At 42.8% G+C, this 25,697-nt stretch overlaps 1 protein-coding gene across 1 annotated transcript in view; it reads left to right on the top strand.

Annotated features, from left to right (window-relative positions):
- NXPH2 (neurexophilin 2) overlaps positions 1-19,538 on the top strand; it is a 35,414-nt gene extending 15,876 nt beyond the window's left edge. The window contains exon 2 of the mRNA XM_084523606.1: positions 16,806-19,538. Coding sequence (XP_084379732.1) covers positions 16,806-17,549 — 744 coding nt within the window. The 3' untranslated portion in view covers positions 17,550-19,538. The remainder of the gene's footprint in view (positions 1-16,805) is intronic.
- Positions 19,539-25,697: the final 6,159 nt, after the last annotated feature.

The raw sequence follows: 25,697 nt of genomic DNA, 5'->3' as shown, positions 1-25,697 counted from the left end.
ACAAGACGGTTTTTGTTTTGCATAATCTCCTTCAAGGGAGAAAAAAGCCTAAACCAAGGGCATGAAAGATAAAAACAACCTTTGATTAGATTGGGTTAGATCTGCGTATTATGCCCTTCTTTGAGGGAGCCTACATCACTGACAGTATTTGAGGGCAACGCCTCTGCTTCCCCTCTCCTCTAATAGTATCCTTGAAGCCTTAATCAAAACTAAAGCACATAATCTTTTTTTTTTTTTTTTTTTTTTTTTTTTTTTTTTTTTTTTTTTTTTTTTTTTCAGGGGGAGACTGGCTTTCCTGCCCTCTCTGAGGCATTAAGTTCGTGGCAGGCCCCGCTGCCAAGGAGCACTCTGCTCCAGGGAGCACTGCGGGCTGGCAGCCGTGGGCAAGGCCATGAACCCCCCTTCACATTACAGAGAGCCAACCTTCCAGCTTGGGTTCTCACTTCAGCAAAATGCATGGTATTTTGAAGGTCAAGTGTTTTTTCATCACGTTGGGTGCAATAATTTTGAGAGGGTATTTTTGCCTCTCTGTTTTGTTGCAGTCCTATTAACTGCGTTAAACAGAACAGTCTCAGCAAAGCCATTTATTCGGTGTTTTGGACAACAGTTTTGTGTGATTGTGTGATGGGGAATTCAGTAAGGTCCACATTTTGCTCATCTGTGCTCTCATTTATATATGAGATACTTTAAACTGAGATAACGCCTATCACACATGAATGGGTTGCTTCTTGAAATCAATGATATAAATTAGACTCCCTGTTTAGGAGCATCTGGCACCCTTAGAACCTAGTGCATGTAATGATATCTCTGTTTATTAAAAAGAATTATGTAACAATATGGTTGATTTATTTCAATGTGATTGGCTTAGCAACTTAATTGGACTATACCAGAGGAAAAAAAAAATAATTTAATTAGCTCATTCATTTGTGGCTGACTGGAAGCACTGTATATCATGCTCAGCTTCTTTAAAGGTGTGCAGCCGTTTGATCCTGCAAGGAACTGAACCTTTTCAATGTTCACAGAAACCTTCGTGTTTTATGGGGCTGCTCAGCACCATGCTGATGTTCAGACTCCGGGCCCCAGTCAAAGCCCACAGAAACCAGCAAGAAGTTTCCTTTGAATCCAAAGAGCTCTCGAAGACTCCTTGCAGACAAAGGAACCTTCCTTGAGAAACAGCAGGACGAAAAGTGCCTTGAAGAATAAAGCCGGTTTTCCCCCACTGTGGTCTCTCTTTTCCCTTGAGCTGAAACTCCCACCTTCCAACTCCCAAATGCTATTAGCATACCAGAAAATTAGCATGCTGCATCCAAGTTTTTATATTCAGCCTGGTGCAAAGTTTTATTTCCTCTATTTCCAGGGTGGCTACTTACACATGAAAAACGTGCTCTTGCAACACTGTTTGATTGCTTTATGAGGTTACCACATCTCAGCTGAGAGAGAACACTAATTGTTTTGTTTTTTTTTTTTTTTTTTTTTTATTGGTGTACCTCTTAGTAACACAAAAATAAATGGGTTATTTATTTAAATGTGTTCAAATTACTTAATAGGCAAATAGTATTTTCCGAATAGCATTTGACAGTGATTCAAGTAACTTTCAAGATCCCTCCACTTTATTTTAGTTCCAAATGCAGCTTGCTGCAATCAGCCAAGAGACTGTTGTCTTGGGGCCAAATTCCACTTGAGTGGAGTTAATCACATCAGCATAAGTTGTTTCTATAGTCTAGTTTTACACCAATTTAAATAAAATTAGAGGTTTGGATGTTGATTTCTCTTGTGCTGTTAACTTAAGATACTCTGAATCCCAAATGATTTCTTTTTCCATGCCTGTAATTGAATGCCAAACTCCCCACCATTCTCCCACCCTCTAAAACACACCAAAACAAGGCAGAAACCTAAATTAAAATCAGAGTAAGGATTTGACTTAAAGCATAAAGGAAGAAATAAGGCTGAAATTCCATACTTATCGCACCCTGTTGTACCTAGATACTGCTGCACATCTGGTATGTGAGATAATGCACTGTTTAGAGACTGCGTTATGAACACAGAAAATTGGAAATGAGTTTCAAGTCTTAACGCTACATTTCTTTACTACTGGGAGCAAGTAAGGCCCTGTTTTTCACTCTTTTTTTGTAGGTTGTGTGATTTGATTCCCTCTCTCGGTTATATAAATAATATAAACATGAATGAAATCAGAAAAGGAATGGTTCTGTAAGAAGTGTTTTATGCAGCACAGCTCTGAAGGCTTTTTAATAATTCCCAAAGTGTATACCAAGGTTTAATTACAATATTAGCCATATAGCAAAAAATAAGATCTGCTCGGCTGAAGTAGTGAGTGTAGCAATAAAAGCACATATATCTTGTTCAGTCATTTATCATATAATATAAATAATTAAAAACAAGGGCAGTGGTTAGCCATTCTTGACCTTCTGCAACAGAATATGTTCTCTCGGCACTACCTGATGTTATAATTCACTTCTGAAACGATCACACATATCAGCTATTTGCATGAGACTAGCCTGTAGCTATCAGACACAAGAAGGCAAATCTGCAGCCAACGTGCTTTTGAGACACTTCTTACTGAAACTCATCTATGGCTGTACAGGTTGTATCTTCTTAGGGGTCATATTCTTCTTATGTTTTCTTTATACAGACATGCAAAATGCAAGAGTTTTATTACAAAATGACCCGTGTGTAGCACATGTGGGCTTAATCTACAGAAAAAGAAATATATCTCTACATGCAAAGCTGTGAATTTTGTCTGATTTTTTAGTACCTACATCCTTCCAAATTAATCACTTTTCTCAGTTTCTTGTGTACGTGGCTGAACACCCTTTCAGCAGCAGTCTGGAATGAGGGGCTCCAGGGGCACTCCAGGACACAGAAGAGGACCCTCAGCAGTGCAAGGACCACTGGTGGTGGCCGCTGCCAGCCTACAGCACCAGGCAGGATGGCACCGGGCAGGAGCACAAGGAGCAGGGAAGCTGTTGGTGCATGGCAGACACTCATTCCTCAATCCCGACTTCAGCAGGAGGAGCTCTTGTACCTTGAGAGCAGGGACAGCAGTGGGAGAAGCTGGAGGCTGGGCCTCCATCTTCTGCAGCAGCCCCATCCAGAGAGGGGAGCAAGCGGGCAGTGCAGAGACCTCTCCTCCTCCCTCCCAGCTGGGCTGGGTTTGCCGTGCGTAGTCAACATGAAGACAAGGGGAGAAAAAGCAGCGAAGTGAAGCATGCTGCTGGCACCCTGGAGAAAATATCCCCTTCCAGGTATTGAGCAGCAATGAAGTGCACATCAAAATTGTTTAGACATTTCGATCCATATTCAGCTATCAGAATTTTGGCTGAAATTCAGCTGAGCTGTAAACAAACTCAGACACAAGCCACAAACATCTTATCTACACTCATGAGGTGTCGCCCTTTGCTGACTGGAAGGAGATCTGCCAAGATTTTTTCTGGAGCATGATTTGGAAATACGAAGTCTCTGTTTAGTGAAATAACATATTCAAGCTCTTGTTATCATGGGTGATAGCAACACATGTATCTCACTGCCAGTCCAGCAGTCCTGCTCTCCTTGGTGCGTGACTGGTGGACAGTGAGGAGCTGCTATACCTCAAACAGCAGCTGAAAGGTTATCTGCTTCCACCCCAGACGGGAGGAACAGGTGAAACAGATTTATTTAGAAATTTTTAATCCAAAACCATGCATATACTCTGGCTAATTTGATGGTTAAGCCTGATTCAGATTAAGTTTGTAGCAATGGGTGAGCCTGGCACACAGGGAACTGGCACTGGTGAATGTGAAACCACAGTCTCAGGGCACCAAAAACCCAGACTGTGTTTCTTTAACTGCTGGAGAAAGGGCAGAGAAAAGAAGGAAGCAAAGGCCTCCCTGGTTATCTCACTAATGCAACAGCAGAGAAATGGCTGGGCTAATTTTGTTGCACTTAATGCTTGCCTCCTGCTGCTGACATCTCCCCAGGCTTTGGACGTGTCCTGTGCCAGTGCCACCCGGTGCCAGCGCTGTGTTCCCCGCATCCTTCCCCTGCAGCAGTGCAGGCAGGTGGCACAGACAAGCCAGCCATTCCTGGAAGGCTTCATCATCACGACCAGCCGGCACTTCTCAGGTATCGGGACTCGTAACGTTGTTTGATCTAGCACAGTCTATTGACCCGAGCACGGAGACTTGGAGATTTATAAAATCACATTTTTATTACTGATTCAGTCATGCACATACATATTTATAGACTTTTAAAAATCTTTGTAATTGATCGAGTAGGGCAGCACATTCAATTTTAATACAAGGGATTACTTGCAGTCCCTGTAGAACCACCATTGGTATGCAGAGGAGGCAGTTTAAAACATTTACAACGGAGTTGCTTTTTTGGCTGTCTTATGCTTATTACCAGCTTTGGCCTAGGCAGCAGTTACAGCTAGATTTGTCTCCTTTGATCTCTACAATCTGCATGAAAACACGCATTAAAAACAAGAAGGAATGTGTGCCTTTTCAAGCCTGACTTTACTTACACGTCATCAGCTCTTGTACCTTCTGCTTATCAGATCACATCTCATATCTTTTGCTTAAAAAGCTGTTCCTCCCAACCCCAGTTTGTTCAGTTTTTGAGTGTTAACAAGCAGCATGATTAATCTCAGTCCCAAACCCACTCGTATATTTTGCTTAGGTTTTGTGTACAGACTCAGAATTTGGCTACTTAATGAGAAAGACTTGATTTCATGTTAAACCCTTTTAGACAGTAAGTGAATTAAGCAGTGACCTGTAAGGCTTGTTTGCTGTTATGGATTCTGGAAAGCAGATTGGAAACACATTCATTATCTGCGCAAGAGCTCAAGACTGTGATCAACTGAAAAACAAAAATCAAAAAGAAATTTAAACAAACACTGATTTACAGAAGAGGCACTTTTTTGTTATTGTGCATGGTCAAGGCTGGGGCCAGTGAAGAGAATCACAGGGGTTGTTGACAAAGAACTGTGAATAACACAGACATTATCTAAACTTTTGGGAAAAAAATGTCTGCTGTGAGTTAAGTCAATAAAGCCAACAGGGCAGAGATTTCTCATTGAATGGTTATCCAAACTGACACCATATTTAAGCCTTCTGAGGTTTTTGTAGTCAAAGGTTTGGGAAACAGAGTGGACAGAAACATTGGCTGTTAGGACACATGTATCCACCGAAATCTGGATTCCTATTTGCATTATTCATGGTAACCCAGGGAAGACTTTTTAAGGTCATGCATTTTCATAGCCTTTCCTCTAAAACACCTTTAATATGCATATGAAGAGAATGCTTCCTGCTGTCTCTTTTCTAGGGTTGCACATTTTCTAGGCTATATATTTTAGATGTGTGTGCCTTGAAAGCGCTGTGCTAGAGTCCCATCTCCCCCAGCCCTGGTCTGCCAGCGGGTGATTTATCTGCCTTTAGTGCTTGTTTCACCAACTGCAAGCACCCTGCCAGTATCATTCTTTTATACAACCTGGAAACGTTATTCTGTATATGCTAATTGAAATGCATCAAATGCATCCTGTGATGAGATCAAATTAATACTTGGGGTGATGTGCACAGTAATTTACAGTAAAAGAAAGATTGAAAGATGTAAAGATGCAATGAATGTATTCCCTTTTTGTTTGATACAGATACAGCATATGTAGAGCAAATAGGTTTGAAATTATATTTTTATATGCAAATGACAGCAATTTGTATTAACTCCTATTGTGCTAGAACGTAACATTGATGTCTGATGTAAGCCTTTCTTTCTTCAGATCCTTTTTGTGTTCTTAGAGTGCATGTTTAAAGATCCTAGACACTAAACACCTCTGTGAATTACCAAACGGGAACAAGCCAGGCATGTATTGTGACAGTCTTCCAGGCGAACTGGATATCAAAGTCATCCCTTCTCTATTTTTGAAACCCGAGTCATGATTTTGGTACACCCAGGTACAGGCCAGATGACTAAACAACTTCTAGTTAAACCCTGCTAAATATCACATGGCGACTGGATTTCAAATTTGGACCTCATCATTTCTTAAGCATCTCAAAACTGCCATTTCATTTCAGAATTAACATCTTGTGTATCTAGCAGGGCTCTTGAATGGGAGTAATTGTGTATTCTTTGTTTGTTTTTAAAATTAATCCAGAAAGTTGAATTCTTAGATTGATAAGCAGCTAAAAAATGGCTAAGGAAAATATTTCTATTTTAGGAAGCTTTTAATTTAGAAAGGATTTGACCAACTAATCTCTAACTGCTCCCCAAATCTTCAAAGAACAACCAAATTCAAGCTGGAAGGAATTCTGTTTTTCCTTTTCTTGGGGACACAAAAGATGACTGACTAAATTAAAAGGGATTAAATTTGAGTTTAAACAGGACCTTACAGTGTAAGTCAGTACTACACCACAAAGCAGTGCACAGCAGCTGCACGCATGGCTGACTGCTGCTGGTCAAAGGGTAATATTGTTTCGCCTTCAAACTTAATAATAAGGCAGCATCAGTTCATGATTTTCTCCTCTTTAAGAGAGTAATTCATTTTGGAAAGCAGCATGCAGGCTTGTGTGTAGGCAGCAATGAAGTATCTGGAAGTGCCCCCGTGTGCTCCCTCATGCTAGGTGGCTTCAAAAGGAAAAAGACTTTAATTTAATTTCGAAAACTGACGTGGGCTCCCCAGTATCACGCCCACGCTGGGGTGGGCAGCGAGAAGGGGCCAGGCTGTGCTCGCAGCAGGGGGCTGTCACCCCAGGCCCCATGGCACCCCAAGGCCACGGGCAGGGGGTTTCTCTCTGGTTTTCCCCCCTCATGCTTGCTGCCAGCCTTCAGGGGCCCTGTGCTGCTCAGCCCTGCAAGCAGCAGCTCTTCCAGAGCCATAAGCCACCTTCCTCCTCTGCCTCAGCCGAGCCTGGAAGTCAGATTTCCAGGGTCACCATGCAGAAATCAAGCAATGAAATGGGTTTTTTTGGAGGCCAGCGTTGATCTTGTGATTATAATTGTTTCCCATATCCTCGCCCAGCTCTTGGACGCATCCTCTTCAGATGGCAGAGTGGAACACTGACAAGTGATTGCCAAGCCCTGCTGCCAGGCCCCTCACCATGCAGCATGCCTGGCCTGGCAAGCCCAAGGCCAGTGTTAGGACAATATCTGTGCTTTTCATTCCTCGAACAGGACATTTCCTAACACGACAGAGTTACACACCCTCTAGCAAGAAGCACACAACAGTGAAAGCTGAAATCAAGTCCAGATACACTGACTTTGTCTCTCTCTCCCCTCCGTGTCCCACGGAAGGCAGCAGTCCGCAAGCACACACACACGGCCTTCCTGGGATGGACCAATTTAACTATCTCCGTCTCTTCAGGTTGTTAGGAAATGCAGCCTGCAGTGAAGCAACAGAAAAATCTGATGCTGTATTTAACTAAGTGTGTTCATTGCCTATTAAAATGTAACTCCTCGCTTTAAAATAGGATTAATTAAAATGTACAAGAATGCAATTCAGTTACATTTTATGCTTCAGCCCAGCACACGCTTTTTTTCATAACTCGTTCCCAGAAGTAATATTCAGGGCAGCACGGCATTCTCAGTCCTGCCATTAAAAGCGCAAATGAATATAAAACCTGTTCTTTTCAAAAACTTGGCTCCAGTATTGCCATTGTTAGATTTTGCGTAACATATTACTTTGGCCATTACTGCTTTGCAAGATAATCGTATCAGTGATCTAACTTTTGACAGTATCCAAAGTGGCTGAAAATAGTTTGCTGCAGCACCTTTGTCTTTTAAAGGCCATTTGGGGCTTGTTATTTTAATCCTTGTGCAGCCTGATTTATCACTTCAAACATCTGTCAGCTGTGCTTTGTCTTGAAATTGATAGTGATAGTGTTACTGATTTTTCAACAGCAGCTGTTAGAGGTTCATTAGTTAGACTCTCAAAGGGAGTAGATAACTCTAATATTTTTCTTTGTTAATCATCTCTTACGTGCTGTAATAATTCAGAGTTTGAAATCTGCTAGAAACGTACAGCTTCTTTCTGTTTCTAACTTGTCAGAAGCATACTTTTATTCATTTAATCTGCCTAGATTATTAAAACTCTACCTCATAATGCTGTTAAAGTATTGAATAATGGCACGTGAGTGGTAAGATAGAAAATCACCTTTTTCTGTGTCGTGCTTAGCATGGAGGGAGGTCAGCTGGGTCTCGGAGTTCTCATCCAAATATGAATCAACTCCAAAGACGAGATTAAGGGCTGTTCTGTAATTGATTTTTAATTTAAAATTTATAAGTCATACAAAACCTAGATGACAACTTGAGTAAAATCAAGTTGATTTCTAACAGGTACAGCAGTTTTACATTAATGCGGTTTCCCCGACACATAAAATCGTCTTAATGGTTTACTGTGGCTCTTAAAACCTCTCTCCCCCTCAATCCTTTCATGCCCACCTCCGTCCGAGTGCCCTGGTGACTCCTGCTCGGAGCTTTGCGGGACTGGGGCAGCCATGAACTCTCCTGCTGTTCAGAGCCTATCAGTGCTACCACTGGTTCAAACAGCAGTGCTCACCAACAGATAATTACACTTTGAAATTAGTATTTTAATGAACTGATCTCCACAAATGTAAAGCGAAGTCTCCCAGGCATTAAAGAAATAAGCAGGAGGGAGAATTATTAACTGTAAAGTTCAACAGACAGCAGGTCAGCAGGTGCTGTGTTGGCAAAGGACTCGAAGTGGTTCCATTTCAATTTGCTGTCGGAGGAAGCTTTTTTAGGTATTAGTCCTGCAAGCCGCTGAGCAGCATCTGCAAGTGGCATGGTGGAGGTTGAAAGCACCTGGGACATCTCACAGGCTTACCAGACAAAAGAAATGTCTTCTAAAAATACCTAAATATTGGTTGGGAGGCCAGATTCATCCTAAAGGACAAGTCTCAGTCCCGTGAGCTGATACATGTCCATAGCACCAGCTAAGCTCCATACAAAATAGGTTTCATGAGCACAGCTTGAACTTCCAGCAGCTGAACACGGTGATTCAAAGAGCACCTGAAGCTCTTTGCAGGTGCCCAGGGAGCAAGGCCAGAGACCTCAGGGGGCTCGGTGCAGCCTCCCCAGTGGTTGAGGTGTTCCCTTCTGAAAGCTGGACTGGTGCCCTGGCCTTGCTGGCAGCAGGCAGGGTGGTCAGGGAGAGGCTGTGAGGAGGACAGGAGCAAATGGGGCCAGAAGGCACCCACCAGAAGCAGCATCCTGAGTGCCCAGGCAAATGGCCAGAGCCCCCAGCCCACTGCAGCACGGAACCTGCATGCTCAGGTCAGCTTTCAGCTTCCCCTTTCCCTTACCAGGATCAGAAACTGGCCTTGAGAAAAGCGCACTCCCACTTTTAAAGTCAGATTTTCAGCTTTTAGCCATCTGACTTTGGAAGTCCTTCAGAAGTCCCATCTAGGCAGATTATGCCATTAGTATTTCATAGACTTGATGACCTTTTTATTTCACTTGCTGAAGGGCAGCTCATCTCTACCAGAGACGCTGCCCCGCTGAGCCCCCCCACCGCAGCATTCCCTTTTCTGGCCTCTCATCAACTACACACGCTTCTCGAATATTTTAGGTACTTACATAAGTACAGATCCCAACTAAGATTTCTTTATCTATCGTGACTGATCTAGATGTTCTGTTATGACACTGCTTTTCAGATCAGTCACGGAATGGTTTACATCTCTATTACTTCTCCACCCTTGAAAAAGAGCCGAATGCCTCACAAGTGGCAAAGAGAAAAACTACTTAGTAATACCAATATTTATATCTAATCTATGTCAGACAAAATTAGGAACCTTTTTTTTTTTTTTTCTATAAACAAATAAGATACCTATTTTTTATCTCAAAGATCTCTATTTTAGCTTTAAGGGAATCTTTAATGGATTTAAGTAGAATAAGGTGAAGTCTTCAACAGCTGAGTTGTGTGCATTTTTTTTTTTTTTTGGCAAGTAGCATTTCTCAGAGTGAATTTTCTGTTGTTTCAGCAAAAAGGTAGATCAATGCAATACACGGATATCATTTAAAAGCCATCTATGCAATTTATCCAATTGAAGCTGGAGGGAACAGTTAAGCTGAAACTACTAGTGGGGGTTATGGGTAAAATGGCAAATGCTTTCCACAGATACCTTTCTGGAAAAAGAATTAATTACAGGCTTCCTTTTTTTTTTTTTTTTTTTTTTTTTTTTTTTTTTAATTTTCCTTTATTCTTTTGCTTCTTTCTCCCCCACAAATTTCTTTCCTTATTGAAGTGCTGTTTTAGTAAAGTACTATTTTGCTTTCTCACAAAAAGTGGATAATTTTATTTTTTTTTCTCTAAAATATTATATCAAGGATACATTTTGTTGAAAAATATGCCATGAAATCATGGTCTGAATTGGAACTTCTCTCAGCATGCCCATTTGTTTTAGACTGATATGTTTGTCTGTAGGTTATTTGAATGATAGCTATATTCTCGTTAAAGCAAAGATTTCTACCTGTTACCTTCCCTAGCCTTCAGGGGTACATAGATGTAGATAGAGGTTTTCTCTCTCAGATCTTTTGCAGAAAAATGGCAAAGCGCCTTTCAGTGGCACTCAGCGAACCCACTTTATTCAATTCCCGTATTTCTGCCGTGAGAATAAAAGAGGAACTTGCCGTATTGTAGTGGGGGAAATGGTGCTGAGTCTGCACATTTGCTTTTATGTTTCCAATTTATGTTTTCTGCCTTACCTTCCGTGACAGTCTGAAACTCCTGAAAGGCAGAAGGCTAAGCAGTTAAAGAAAGCTTCGGGCTGGCTGTTACTGTCGTATCTCCTTCAGGTATTTAAGTTTATATTTGTGTTTATCAGGATTCATTGAATTTCAGGCAATGATATGCAGTGTCAGAAAATACAAATATTCACAATTAATATACAGTCCCATTGACTCACTCCCCATTTTCTTCCTTTGACATCCCCATTTCACTGCTCTGACACTTTCCCAGAGCTGCTGGGGGGGTTCGGTGCAGGAGGGCATCACACTGCCCATGGCTGGCAGCAGCAAGCAGAGCGGCCCCAAGCACAGTGTCCCTCTGTGAGAGGCATCTTCTTGCAGGATTCCTTTACAGGCAGGAAGTTTAATGGGCTGTAAGGTTCAGTTGTGCCTGATCTTTGCCTCCACTTGCGATGCCTTCTGTCATTCCTTTAATTTTTGGAAGTTGTGAAAAATGTACTTCCTTCCTCAGTCTGCTCCTGTCCACCAGCTCAAGGGCTGCCATGCCATGGGGCTGGTCCAGGGACACCCCTGGCTCTGGCTAGGGCATGCCGCGGCCACCCCAAGCACCCTCAGGTCACCCAGCACCTCCTCCGTCACCACAGCAGAAGAATTCAGCTCAGGAAGTAAAGCCAGCAGTCAAATACAGAGCCTTTTTGTTAGCTTCACTTCATCTCCAAGTCATTTTGTACTTTCCTCACAGCTGAAGCGAAAGGCAGAAGTTAGCTGCGCTCCTTTGCAGCTCTCGATATTTTCCCAGTATGTGAGCCGCATTCCCTGCTGCCAGGCCCTCAGGTATTTACAGACACTTTTGAACTTAATAATTTCTAATAAAGTAGCTTATCTCAACTCCTCTATCTGATTTAAAACAGCTCCTGGGAAAAGACACAAGCCCCAGATCATGGCAGGATGCTCAGTGCTTCCTGCAATGAGCTCAGCCCCCAACTGCTGTAGCTGCAGCCGCGTGTCCATGGCTTGGCGTATCAGGACCAGGGCCCTCAGCTGACTGCAAAGTCCAGTGGAGGAGGAATCGGTGCAAAACCTTGGACCTGCCTGGCACTGAAACCTCTTCAACTCTGAGCAAGCAGCGACTCGTTCCTTGGTGCAGGCTGACCTGCACGATCTCTTATTTTGTTTCCTCAAGGGAAATCCAAACATCTCCCAGCAGCATTTCTGGGAGAAGGGAAGCAAAATCAAAGTTTTTGAAGCAAAAACCTGAACATAAGTTTGGGCTGCTGAAGATCCGAGTATCCAAAAGAATTTTTCCTTTAACAACCCCAGTTGTTAATTCAAAGCTTTCATTCCTAGCAGAAGCTGCAGTGGTAAATGAGAGTTAAACCACCTTACAATTGCAGCTCATGTGCTTATAACATCCTGCAAAATGAGGCTGTGACTGGATGGGACAAACATGGCTCTTAAACATAGTCCTGCTAAAAGACGTTGCTTAATTCCTAAATTCCTTGAAGCATTCCTGACAGCAGTCGCATCTGCTGCCATAAAACCCATCGCGGCCTCTGCCTTTGAGAAAAACGTATTTAATAATCGGTAAAGTTCAAACTCAGCTTGTTGTGATGAATTATTAGGAGCCGTCATCATTTTCTTGCAAAAAAAAAGGTTATAATGGAACACAATTTTATGTTTTTCCATTTAATTGATGACGGTCTGAGTTTTTATTAATCTTCCTGGGCTCTGGTGTAAGATGCTGAAAAAGCTAATATGAGATCATTGTATCTGGTTAATGTGTGTGCTTTGCAAAATTGATAAGGCCTGTCAAGACATAAATTATTTAAAATTTGATAAATGTGTTGAAATCATTGAATTTTCAAACAGATAAAGCAGAGCTATTTCTCTTCCTTCTACCCCCCCATTCACAGCAAGGTTTTCGTGAGGCCGCTCAATGATTCTGCTTTATTCTTGCAGCGCGTGGCTTGCAAGATGCTGAGATTAGCATGAGGCAGCCAGGGCAGCATCCTCTGCAGCTACAGCAGTGAGATGAATACAAACCCTCGTGATGCAGCGGCAGGGCTGGGACCAGAAGAGAGCTCGGAGCCCACTGGAAGCTCCCCCAAGATGAGTTTTTCTCTTGTCTGCGGGATAAAAACGCTCACCGCAGCACGGGCGAGTGGCAGACTGGTGCTTCAGAGCAGTTTATCCCACCAGACCTATTTATTTCAGCTAATTGCCGGCGGTTTTTAAATGATTCCTGGCAGGGCAGAAGCTACAGAAATGATTGCTGGTGATTGATGACTAACCTGGATCAAGTCCCCAAAGCATCAGAACTGTTAACTCTTGCATGGCTGCTCCTCCTTTATTTAGTGCCTTGCCCATGGAGGAAGGTGTGGGAGCAGGTTCCAGGTGAGCGAGCACAAATTTAACGGGGCAAATACAAAAAATACAGCATTTACTGATACCGGCATTGCTTCAGCACAGACTAATTTCTTAAAAATAGTTCACAGGGACCTCATTCAACCCTGTGCCTCTCTGCCATGATCTGAATCATTCATGGAAGTGAAAGGCCTTGAAGAGAAATCACAATCATTCAAAGAAGCATGCAGGAAGAGGCAGTGGTTTGAGTGAAAACCACACAAATAAACACGATGCTATGCTTTGGTCTGAACTGCTTCTGTGGTTAGCGTACCCCACCAAAAGAGCAAGGCGTGTTGTGGGTTCTGCACAGCGTGACAGGTCCAAGATAATGCCCAGTACAGGAAGATGTCTGTGGTCTGATGGAAATTTGGGGGTAACCGGGTTACAGTTTACAGCCTCTGTAATACAGAAAATAGATGAGGTGATTTCCTCTGCTTGGGAATTGATGGGTTGGAGGGAATGGGAAAATGCAGGTGCAGCAGAGGAGAACTACAGCCACAGCCATCTATTTAAATGTATATACAAACTTCCCTAAGCTAGTATTTTTTTCAAATACCTTCCTAGCAATATTTTCCACTATAGAGAAGCACCGTAGTGAGATGGGAAGATGCTGAGGAGGTCATTTTTTCCAGCACGCTCTGCATTCTTTTAATACAGATTTTTTTATTTCCTGGAAATTGCTAACCAAAGTGAATAACCAGCTGAACAAAACACATCGGCCCATCCCTGCTAATAGCAAAAGGCTATCATCACGTGAGGGGTCTGTGCAATGCGTAGCAGCAAATGATGGGTTAGGGTTTGGTTCTCTCGTGTTGCAGAAAGCTTTATTTAAAATAGCAAAGTCTGTGCACACACACAAAGGGTTTTGTACAAATATTATTCATGTTTCTGAACAAGGTGCCCTCACTCGTGCTCCTGCGCTGGGCACTGAGCAGAACTAGGCTGTTCTTTGTTAGGCACTGTTTATTGAACGTTTGCAGAACACCACAAATGTACCATCCAGGGCTTGCAAAGTCCCCTTTCCTGTGACTGACTGAGCCGATGACTTTTTCAGCCCCTGAGCCTTGTTCCTACAGCAAGATGAGGGAAGAGGGCAGAAGCAGGAGGAGGCAGAGTCAAGAGTTAAAGCTGCCCAAGTCCTGTAGTCTTCAACCTGTTTGAGAGAGGAGGAAAAAAATACTCATTTTAAGGAAGCAGCAGCGATTATTGGGTGCTGTATGTGCCCTAAACAGGAATATTGCATCCTCATGATTCAACACATTAATGGTTTTGTATTCCTGTGTTATGAAAGCCAGTTCATTGCCACATGAACCAGCCCATGTCACTGCAGCTCCAGCGGCAGGTCTCACTGTGAGCATACCAGCTGCTCCTTCACTGCAACACATACACAATTAAACGTCGTGGCAGTGGCTTGGCATGGCACAACTCCGCAATTCCACCACCATGGCTGTGAAATAACTGTGCCCTAATACCTTCCCGATGTGACAATCCTGACTTGTTTTATCATGCGGTAATGTTTCCCATTCCTTAGCTCCCCCGAACCTTATACTACATATTTCTTCTTTTTATGGCGGAGCCTGCGGAAAGAAGCACTTCCGAAAGCAATGCTCTGCTATCTCATTTGGAGTGAGCGCCCCCAGAAGAGCCATACGCCGAGCATTACCGCTAACACATGGCTCAATGCCCTCTAGATCTCTTCCTAAAAGGAAGGGGAGGAAAGCCAAAGAGCCGCTGCACACATACCAATAAGCACTGCAGAAGGAAAGCAGCCCAGAAGGACGGCTGTGTGCATCCCTGTGCCCTTGCCAAAGGACAGGCAGAGCTGCATGCAGACACAAAACTGGGTCCTCCTGCGCACCGAGCGGCTTTGGGGCCAGCAGTGCTCCTTCACCTCACCCCCTGCAGTCCTCAGCCGGGTACCAGTTGTGGGTACCTGTGCCTCCAAGTGGTTGTTAGCACTTCAAATAGGAGCAAAAGCTTCTGGACTTTCAGCCCTATCCCCACTGGAGCCTGGGGCTGCCACAGGATGGCATCCCACCTTCATCACCTCTGCATCCTCGGTGCCAGCCCCGGCCTGCAGCGGGGAGCTCCCAGCTGCTCCCAGTGCCACCTGGCTCACCTTCAGCCCTTGGGCTGGCTTAGCAGTGGCTGAGGACCCATGCATAAACATGCAGTGCTGCACCGGGAGCTTTCCATCACCGTGACAGCTTCCCCCAGCATCGCTATGACAGCAGTATTCGTGGTGGTGCAGATAAGCATCCGTCTCTGCTTCCATTAGGATCTCCTATTTTCCCAAGTTCGTAGCTCAGCCATAAAAAACGTAGCATGGAGGCAGAGACTTGACATACAAGGTCTCAGGCTGAGAGTGATCGCTGGTGTCTTTTTCCCCCTTTCCAACCTAAAGAAGAAAATAATTTACCTACGGAGGGGTGCTCGTTCCTCCCCAGCAAACCATCCAGTGCCTAGCCCTGCAAGATCCATGACAAACTCGGGGCAGCATTTTGCCAGGAGGAGGAGGAAGGAGCTTTTCTTTGGGGGTGGAACACTCTACAACTCAGTTATTTCCCTATTTAGCTGCTTTTCATGCCGTTCATGCAATGGGTAGCGTGTTGGTGAATGATAATGCAGCTGAAAAGCTTCTCTTTGTACGTGAGGATGCTGATGTAGGATAGCCCTGAGGAGGACTACCTTGCAAATATGTTTTACAAAATTTATGTTTAAGACTTCAAGGGCTTTAAAACAAGTCAAATGTCCACTTCTAGCCTGTCAAAACACACGTCCTACCTCTGATTTCCTGACTACACGCTCAACTTCTGTCTTTTCAACAGGACTCCCCTCTCAGGGTGTGCAGGAAGAATGTACCTGGGCAGTATCTGTGTGCATTGAATCGGGAACCTGATATTTACTGAGACACGTGGGTCAGAAAGCTAACACTGTCACTGCTACGAATTGTTATTTGCTCTCTGACTGCAAACTATTTTGCATTAGACATAGCTTGGCCTAGTCATGTTACTGAAAAATGATGAGACGTGCTCTACAAGTGAAGTTGCTCAGCTCCTCATGCAGGTTAGGCCTTGCAAAATACACGCAGCTTAGCACCTGCAACCAACGCACCAAAAGCTATGATTATGTTCACAGTCTGACTCAAACTGAGAGCACGAGTGGGCACACCAAGTTAGGTATGCCAATGGAAGAGACAAGACCAAAAATACAAATGTATAATAAACATTTTATTGTACAGATAGGAGAATTTTAAGCATTTGGCAGGTTAACTACGCAGAACAAGAAAACAGAATGGAAAAAAAAATCTGCTTTTGTCTGTCACCCCATCTTTTAGCAGAGGTTCTGCTTTGCTGTTCGGGTTTTCTTGTGTCCTTAGGCATGGTTTTATCTAACACATCTGAGAGCAGTGTGTGCTTGCCTTGCTTGACACATGACAGTCCTCGACCTGTCCAGAGATTTATGCATTTGTTCCCCTGGATGGCTCCCATTGAGCTTTTTGCATCTGCCGTAAGCTATTGTGAATAAAATCCTTGAGCTTTCATGGGGCAATAGAAATTACTCATTACAGAAGTCCGTGTGACTGAACTGGCACAGATGTGGTTCAGTCCCCGCTGATATAAAAAGAAATATTAATAGCTCCTTTCGGATCTTGACATTTTTATTTTCATACTTCATGCCATTCTTTTTCTGTTTTGAAACAGGTATTTTGTGACGCTAATCAAGTCGTACAAGCCACGGACGTGCTGGACTGGGAAGACAAGGATGCTGCAGAGACATTGGTCGACAACGTGGTCCACTCCAGGATCATCAATCCCTTACGCCTGTTTGTTAAGCCATCTCCAGTACTGAAACATGGCCAGGTGTCCTACTCAGACAGCACAGAAAACTTTTGGGATTGGTTGTCCAACATCACGGAGGTTCAGGAATCTCTTGCACGAACTAAACGCAGACCTATAGTAAAAACTGGGAAATTCAAGAAGATGTTTGGATGGGGCGACTTCCACTCTAACATCAAAACTGTTAAACTGAACCTCCTGATCACAGGGAAAATCGTTGATCATGGCAACGGCACCTTCAGCGTTTATTTCCGACATAACTCCACAGGTCTCGGGAACGTTTCTGTAAGCCTGGTGCCACCTTCCAAGGTGGTTGAGTTTGAGTCGTCTCCACAGTCAACGCTGGAGACCAAGGAATCCAAGTCCTTCAATTGCCGGATCGAGTACGAAAAAACAGATCGCGCTAAAAAAACTGCCTTGTGCAATTTCGACCCCTCCAAGATCTGCTATCAAGAGCAGACTCAAAGCCATGTCTCCTGGTTGTGTTCTAAACCCTTTAAAGTTATCTGCATTTACATTGCTTTTTACAGCGTAGATTACAAACTGGTGCAGAAGGTCTGTCCTGATTACAACTACCATAGCGAGACTCCGTACCTGTCCTCTGGCTGAGACAGCTGCCAGTAACTGTAAAGATCCAGCATCAGTCATAAAAATCAGCATTCCCATTAACCTTCTGGAGAAATATGTTTTCCTAGCAGGTTAAAAAGTCTTTTAAAACTGTAGCTGTGTTTGTGCTGTATCGTAAATAATCAAACTGTTTATGTAACAATCATTTTCATTTGAGACCATTGCACTTTAGCACTCTCATCGTTCACAAGGGAACCACCAGGCAGACACATTATGAAAAAAAAAAAAGAAATCAAAGCAAATTTTGTCTGTAATGAGCATCGATCATGAAAATAATTCTTTTTTAAAGAAGACTCAACAGCAGAGAGATTATCTTTTACTTGAATTGGACAACACTTAGCAGGAAACGATCCTGTTTCTCATTGGGAACTTTAGGAGGTGACAATATAAAGAACAAGTGATTCTCAGCTGCTTATATGGAAACCCAAATAAACAGCTCTCCCTCTAATTTCACAAAGAATGTTATACACACAGGGCTCAAAGGATCAAGTCTAAATATTGAAAGTGTTATTTCTAGGAAAAAGAAAAGGAAGCTGCATTTCTATGAGTTGTAGTAGTTGTATGTATTCGTTGAAGTGAAGAGTGAGTAGTTCTTCCTTCAGACTTTTACCCATGGATATGCAATGATGTAATTAAACACTGATGAGTTTTAGTTTATTAGACCCACCAGGTGTGCAGGTTTGGTGTACATTTCTTCCTTCTGTGGTCATCACTGGTTTTGATCATTCTTAAGTGTTTGCACACTTGTACTAGTTTCATGGTGAGAGTATACATACCCTGGAAAAAGATAATCTCTGTTTAAGTCTGAAAATGGTAACAGGGGCTGGTTTCCCCTCAAAGGAAGCAATTGTCTTGCTACCACTATACTGTGGCGAAGAAAATACATCACAGTGTAAGGATGATGCCTGAGTAACACGAGCTTTCTGCTTAACAGCACCCAGTTGTCTTCCTTATCATTGCATTGCATATTGAAGGTCAGTACATAGGCAATGAAAAACAGAGGAGAACAAAAATCTATGCATCTTCACCTCATAAAGCAGATTTCAAACAATTGCTGTCGATATGAAAACACTCAGCCAGACTCACACCTTGTACAGAAAGCATCTTGTAGTTGTAAAACCCAAGGGTCTGGCTAGGAATTTGCTTCAGAAGCAAAGCTGTTGCTCCCTCTGAAGTCAGTAGCAGCTAGCTCCAACGGTGCGGCGCCAAGCACAAATTCCCCAGGCTTTCTTGCAGTATTGATTTTACCACTGCTGCTGGTTTGCTATCGCAGACCCCTGTGACAGCCTGATATTAGAGGTCCCGTGCAAAAAGCTGGCTGAGGAAGTGTTTTTCATTACCTATAATCAAACTAACATGCAGGGCCCAAGAAGCTACACGCAGCTTAAATGAAGTACTGTTAAAATACTTTGCTCAAGTTTTATGCACCCAGACAAATGACTGGCAGCTCAGAAGGACTCACTCATGAGATTAATTCTGATTTCCATGGTAAAGTCACACACATGAATTTATTCTGTCAAAAAAATAAAGGTAATGGTTAATTTGCTTTTCTCTTTAGGTGACAAACTTAAATGTGTGGTTTTGTTTCATCACAAATCTGAATGTTTTCCTCCATTTTATAGAGTCTCTCCTGTTCTAAATGATGTTTTTAGTTTGTCAATTATTGTTGATTCCTACAAGATGTTCTACTTTGTATTCTGTATAGCGTGTCCTCGTTCTAGCTGTATATAAGCTTGGATTTATTGCTATGGGTTCGGTGTTTGGTGCTTTTGTAACTTAGCTGTAAGCCATGATTTTATTGCCATGTATTTTTACTCAGCACTGTAGGCAATTAAAAGAAAACCCTACATGCTATTTATTGTAGAGTACGTGGAAACCATATATGTATATACACTTGAATATGTGTACATATACAGAATATATGTGTACATGTATTTGTATGTAAATAAAGAGAGTTTGCTAAATCTGTCACTCACTTGTGGTAAATTGGATTTTTTTTTCCCCCAATATCACTTTGTGTCCTTATGCACAAAAACTCAGATATTGCTACACATCACTGAGTATTTTTCCCAGCTGGAATGTGTTCTTTGATGAGATATTTAAGTCTGGCCTGCACCTGACTGTGCTAGAAGCCTGGGCTGAATAGGTTTGATAGTGTTTATGGCAGCTGAGAAGTGGATGGTTTGATGAATGTGGTCATGAACTGCTTAATTATTAGGTAAGGCCCCTGAACCAGGGCATTAAAAGTAGAGGGGTTGGTTGGGCTCATGTCTGCTGGGTTCCTGCCCAGCAGAGGCTCTGTGGAGATGCAGGGCCTGCTGCTTGGTCTGTCCGTGCTCGGGGAGCTTCTGGGGTAGGAGCTGGGTTCTCCACCTGCAGCTGCAGAGCCAAGGCCTGGGCTGGGCATCCCACACCACAGGGTGAGGGTCCAGGGCCTGTGGCAGGCAAGCGGGGCTGCGAAAAGGCCTCAAGCCTCCATTTGTTATGAGCCAAGCTCCAGGTAGCAAAATTGGCTCACACACCAAGAAGACAGGTGCCCAGGCAGCAGCAGATGACTTGAATCAAGTCTCGGGCCCACCCATAAATCCCCCCCAGGAGCTTTCCTTTCCCCTAAGGGCTGAGGAGTGACCACTGCCAGCCCTGCTCCTCTCCTGCCGCACCAGTGAACATAACATAGGCTAGGGAGAGCCGAACATTTTCCACAGAGAAAAAGGCCCCGGTCCAGAGGGCCCCACACACCTAAGAGAAGCCCTCGAAGGCTCAGGGTTTGCCTTACAGCAGGCCAAAAATTGGTGGTGCTGCAATGGCAGCCCTATACCACCACCCTCATCTTCCTCCTCCTCCAGCCCCAGTGCATTGGGGCAGCCTGGCTCTGTGCTTGACCCTGTGAGGGATGGAGCCCCGGTACCAAAACCCTTTATGTCACAAAACTCACCCCTATCCACCACGTTGTTTCTGATCAGTACCTTAAAAATCAGCCCCAAATGATTACAGTGCATTTTTTAATATCATTTTTGAGAAAATCACTGCAAGAAAGGACTTGCAGTCAAAAATCAGATTAAAAAGAAAGTGTTTCAGCCTAGCGAGTTAAGCAAAATATGCTCCAATGAACCTAACAGTGACAGACTTCATTAACTCGAGTTTCACTACCTGTGTAAACAGAACAAAATTTAATTTTACACAGAACAGGCACTACTTTAAAAAGAATTTTCTGTATAAACAGATGACTTTTTATACAAGTTCCAAATTTCAATAGTTGTCACTCATGACCCTTATCCAGAGAATTTTGAAATAAGAATTTAGTAGATTAAATGTCATGCACCTTAAAATAATTGCTTGGAAGCAAAGAAAATACACAATTTTTTAGAAAATGTCCCAAGTGAGCAGGAATGACTTATGACTGAAGAACCAATGTTTCTCATCTAATTCAAAAAAGTTTAATATATTGAGTTATAAATCAATTCAAATCTCAACAGTGGAGTTTTGCATGTATTTATATCAATGCAAATAAGAATTTAAACTCCTCACTAAATATGCTGGCTGCTGTTCTCTCCATCACTCTGATATGAAGGTGTTCGGTGCAAATCAGCATCCTGAGCTGCTACCTCCCTCCCCCAAAATCATGGGTAATTCAAGGACATTAGAATTTGCTATTTGTTTTATGCTCCGTTGACCAGCATAATCTGGATAATGTTTTATTTATAGTATAATAATGATTCGTCATTACCACTGTTCCTATTCAAATATGCACAGTAGAAAAGACAATAACAAGTCGCAAACTAAGCAGCTCAAGGAAACACACATCAATCAAATACATTTTTAGCTGTAGGCTGTCTCATTTGAAAAGCTAGACTATGCCATTCCCCTCTCTGCCTCTTGTGAACATCTCTTAGATGCATCCACCAGAAGCAGTTTACTTCTTGTTTTTTAAAATGAATAAAATAAAATGATGTTTCTAACACATGGGCAACTAGCATTGAAGTGTATACAGAGAATTTTACCTGTACTGTATCGGTCACTGACTAACTAGGAATTAGCATAACCTCCTCACAGGTTTCCAGAATCAGGGTCACAAGTTGATATCATGTCCCAGAAGCTAGAGAAAAGAAGTTAAGCCACATGCCAGCAGCACAGCCTGCTCAAATCTACGTTTAGTAGTGATGCAACTTGGATGAAATCCATTGTGTGTTGCCAGCCTCGTGGTGCAGCAACATCACCCTGCAGACTGCTGCTGCCCACCAAATCGCTCAGCTCACCAGCCTGGAGCACCCGTAGGTTTTCAGCCAGAAGGCAGCTTCCAGCTGCAGGATCTCCAGGCCGGGTTTGGGATCACATACAGACCTGGGCCATGGGAGCTGCACACAGGACCCTGCAGAACACAGCCTGGCCGTGGCAGTGGGCACAGTCCCAGGAGAGAAGCAAAAGCTGCTTCTGCAACGTTTCCTCTGATGTCCTACTACTCACCTTGCACCTCTTCCTTTGACTATCATTAGTAAAAAAAAAAACAGTTTTATTGTCACCCTGATCCTAGCATCTCACATTCCAATTATTCTGTACACCTGCCCTTGGCTGCTTTACATTTTAGCCACTTCAGATGCAAATTCAGGTTCCCTAGTCTCTTGCCTTGTTCCCAGACAGTATGTGGCTCAGCTATCATTATGCAGTCAATTAAGCTTTGGCTACCTTATCTTAACAGCTCCAAATACGCTGGTGATCTTCCTGAAAGGTGATACATTATAATTGGTTCCAAATTGGCAAGAAAGTGAAGAGCGGAATATGAGACAGTGAGGCTATATGAATTAGCCCTAAAGTTTAAAATGGAAAAAACAAAATAAAATAAAATAAAGCAACTGACGTTATCAGTGTGTTTGCCTGGATCTCATAGCACTGGTCAAATTTGTATTATCTGCTACAGCCAACATTGCCCAAGAAACAAGACTTGCCCCTGGGGGCAGCATCAGCTCCATAGGGCCAAGCTCTGGGTATGTTCCTGGGGACATGGCAACACCAGCATTACTAACTGCAGCCACTTGCATAACAATTCACATCTATTTTTGTGTGGACTGCTCTAAAGAAGTCCAAGTTTCAAAATTTGTCAAGCCAATTTTAACTGAAGTACTTCAAAACTTGAGCATTTGCATTTCAGCTTGGTAAGAGAACTGAATATTAAGGAACCCTGAGTCTATTTTATGTCAATACTACTTAGGCTCTTCTTCCACATTTTGAGGTGTTTTTGAAGCACACGCCACAATGGCAGGTGATGCTGAGCTGACTTACACCACAAACCTGGCAGCCCAGTGCAGAATACTTAACACAGATTTCCGGGGAGGTAAACCAGAGGATTAAAAATACTTCAAGATGCCATATTTAAGATGATAAAGCAAGCCTATTTAACATTATCTAGTACTTGAGAAGTGGATTGGAATTAAGTAGCCTTATGTCAATTGTATTTAACTGCAGCATTTCTGGCTTCAATCACTGAAGATCTGGATTAGACAAAGAAATCTTGGGAAACCAAGGAACCCGAGCTTCCTGGAGGCAATGCTCTGTCCCAAGTGAGCACCCTCTCTTCCAACTTTCTTCTGCCAGTTGTAAAGTATTTATATTTATGAGACCCACAGCATTTTGTGACAGCCAAGCACAACCTCACTGCTCAAAGTAAAATGGTACCATGGATGAATAGCATGCAAGGTAGTCCAGACCCATTAAATCATCCACACTCAGTGCATTGAGATAGAAGGACTGGTTGTAATTTTATTTGGCAAAGGAAGTGGAGAGAGAAACGTATTTGATACATTACACCAGTTACCTTTAAAACAAGCAGAACCCCGTATTTAAAACATAAGTATTGAATAGCATTGCCAGAAGCAGATTAATTGCAGCTTCCAGGAAAAACTGAGCTTATTTCACATTGACTTTTATTCCCACTTGAATTAAGTTCCTTATGTTACACTGCTTCATTTGAATTTTTTGAATTGGTTTTGCATAGTATCATTTACTGATGTACTATCTTTAATTACATAATACACATACAGTCTCCAACTGCATTATTAATGGAAGTGTTTTTAATTAAATGGCTCTCAGCATAATATCCAGTCATTAATTTCACATGTTGAGGATGTGGAGAGATTCTATTCTGATGGTCTGGGGAAACTTTGTACTTTAGATGAGGAATACTTCCAAAGTGATAGTTTTAGAATGAAGTTGAAAATCATTATGAGCATTGAATTACCCTCTCAGCAGCTGGTACCGCAGTTATGCTCTGCTGGGCATTATCTATTCTTCAGCTGAAGTGCTCCTTTTGCTCTGCCATGCTTCACCGCTGGTAATTTTCAGATGCCTCTCACAGGGTTCATGTGTATTCCACAGTGAATAATATCAGGCTCACCTTTTAGGAACAATTTATGCTCAGATAACAACACTAAGGCTCCACCTTCCACAAGGAAAAACCCTGCGTCCCCCTTTCTAATTATATCTCACCTACCAGCACCTACTCAAGTTTTCAGTGCTCTCAGAAATGACAGTATCAATGCTCGTGGGGTCTGGGCTTTTTTCACCCATCCTGCAGATGGAGGCACGGACACACTAGTGCAGAACGCAGGCTTTGCTGTGAGCATTCACCCTGCAAAGACAGCTAATTAGGGTCAAGAGACAGAAGAAGAGCATTATTCCCCACCTTGTACCCTCCCCCCATAGCAGCACAACCTCAATGTTGCTTTATTCCCAGACAGCCAGCAGACCTCTTATCCAGCCCAGCTTGGGGAGGTCCATCCAAGCAGTGGGTCAACATGAAATTTTCTTTTCCACAAAGTCTGAAGATAGGATCAATTGTCACCCATTTATTTCCACCTTCTGTTTATTAAAGATAAATCCTTACTTTTTTTCCTCTCCTTAAAGTTCTAGGACAGCACTTTACAGGACTTTTAACCTTAGAAGTCTTTTTGTGTGTGTTTCTATGAGAGCTCAAGGATCTTAAGTGCAACTAGGTTGCACACTACTTGCATTTGAAATGTCGATTTTGGGGTAAATTTGCCCATTTTTCTCAACAAGAATTTCACATATGGAAATATCATGGCAAGATTCTTGCCATCTTATTAGCCTCTAGGGAATTAAGTCCCGCATCTTTTTTGAGTAATTAAGCCCTTCCCTAAAAGCTGTTTTTTAGTTCTTTTTCAGCTTAAAAGCTTTTTCCTCACTGCAGAGGTTCTCCTGGTTTACACCTTGCTTACTTTACACCTCTCTGCCTCAGCTCAGCTTCCTGCTGCAACACTCCTGCTTTTGAATTTCTTTCTGCTAAGCCCCTCTAGAGCTGCCATCCTTTTTGACACCGAGATGCTGCTGTTGACCCTTCCTCTTCTGCTCCTGTGGCCTAACTGCAGCAATTACCTGCCACCATCTCAGTTCAGCTGAGCAAAGAAAGCCTTGTGAAGGAGGAGAGGAGACACAGGAGGAGCATAAATTAGAACAAATGCTCAGAAATCTCTCAGCAAGATGAAACTGAACTCTACTTCCAGGAGAACCAAAGGACTTCAGGTAGCAAGTTCATACCATCACTAGAAATCCTACGAAGGCTCAAAGCAGAGTCCCAAGTTTTAGTGCCCTGATCGGGAGAAAAGGCAAGGAGGCAGAGCATATCCAACCAGGCTAGCAGCAACAGAGCCCATATTTCCAGAGCATCCCTGTTAAAGATGGTTGTTTCTCTGAGTTTTTGTAAAGGAAGAAGGAAGAAAAGGGGATGAACACAAACACTTAATGAATTCCACTGTATCAAAAAGATAGTTGGTTGTGGACCTCCAGCGCATTAAAAATGGATTTTACAGAAGAGAAATAACTCAAGTATTTTTATATGACAAGACTAATTAAAATATATGCCCACATTCCAAGCTTTTCATGTCTACATAAAACATTGCACCATAATGAAGATAATTGAAAGTATGACTTCCATCAATATTTAATTAGCATTTGGTGCTAACTCATTATTTTGGTACAATTAATTTGACATCTTGCAATATGGCCTGTACAGATTTCCTTCTCGAGTGCTGTTTTATTGGCGGAACACGAGTAACACTAGACATGTGCACCTTCCCCGAGGCTTCTCGAGGACCATGAAATATGGATACTATGATTGAC

This window comes from Aythya ferina, assembly GCF_964211825.1.
Source record: "Aythya ferina genome assembly, chromosome: 6".
NCBI classification, from domain to species: Eukaryota; Metazoa; Chordata; class Aves; order Anseriformes; family Anatidae; genus Aythya; species Aythya ferina.
The sequence above is the reverse complement of the archived record's forward strand: the minus strand, read 5'-3'. Positions and strand labels throughout refer to the sequence as shown.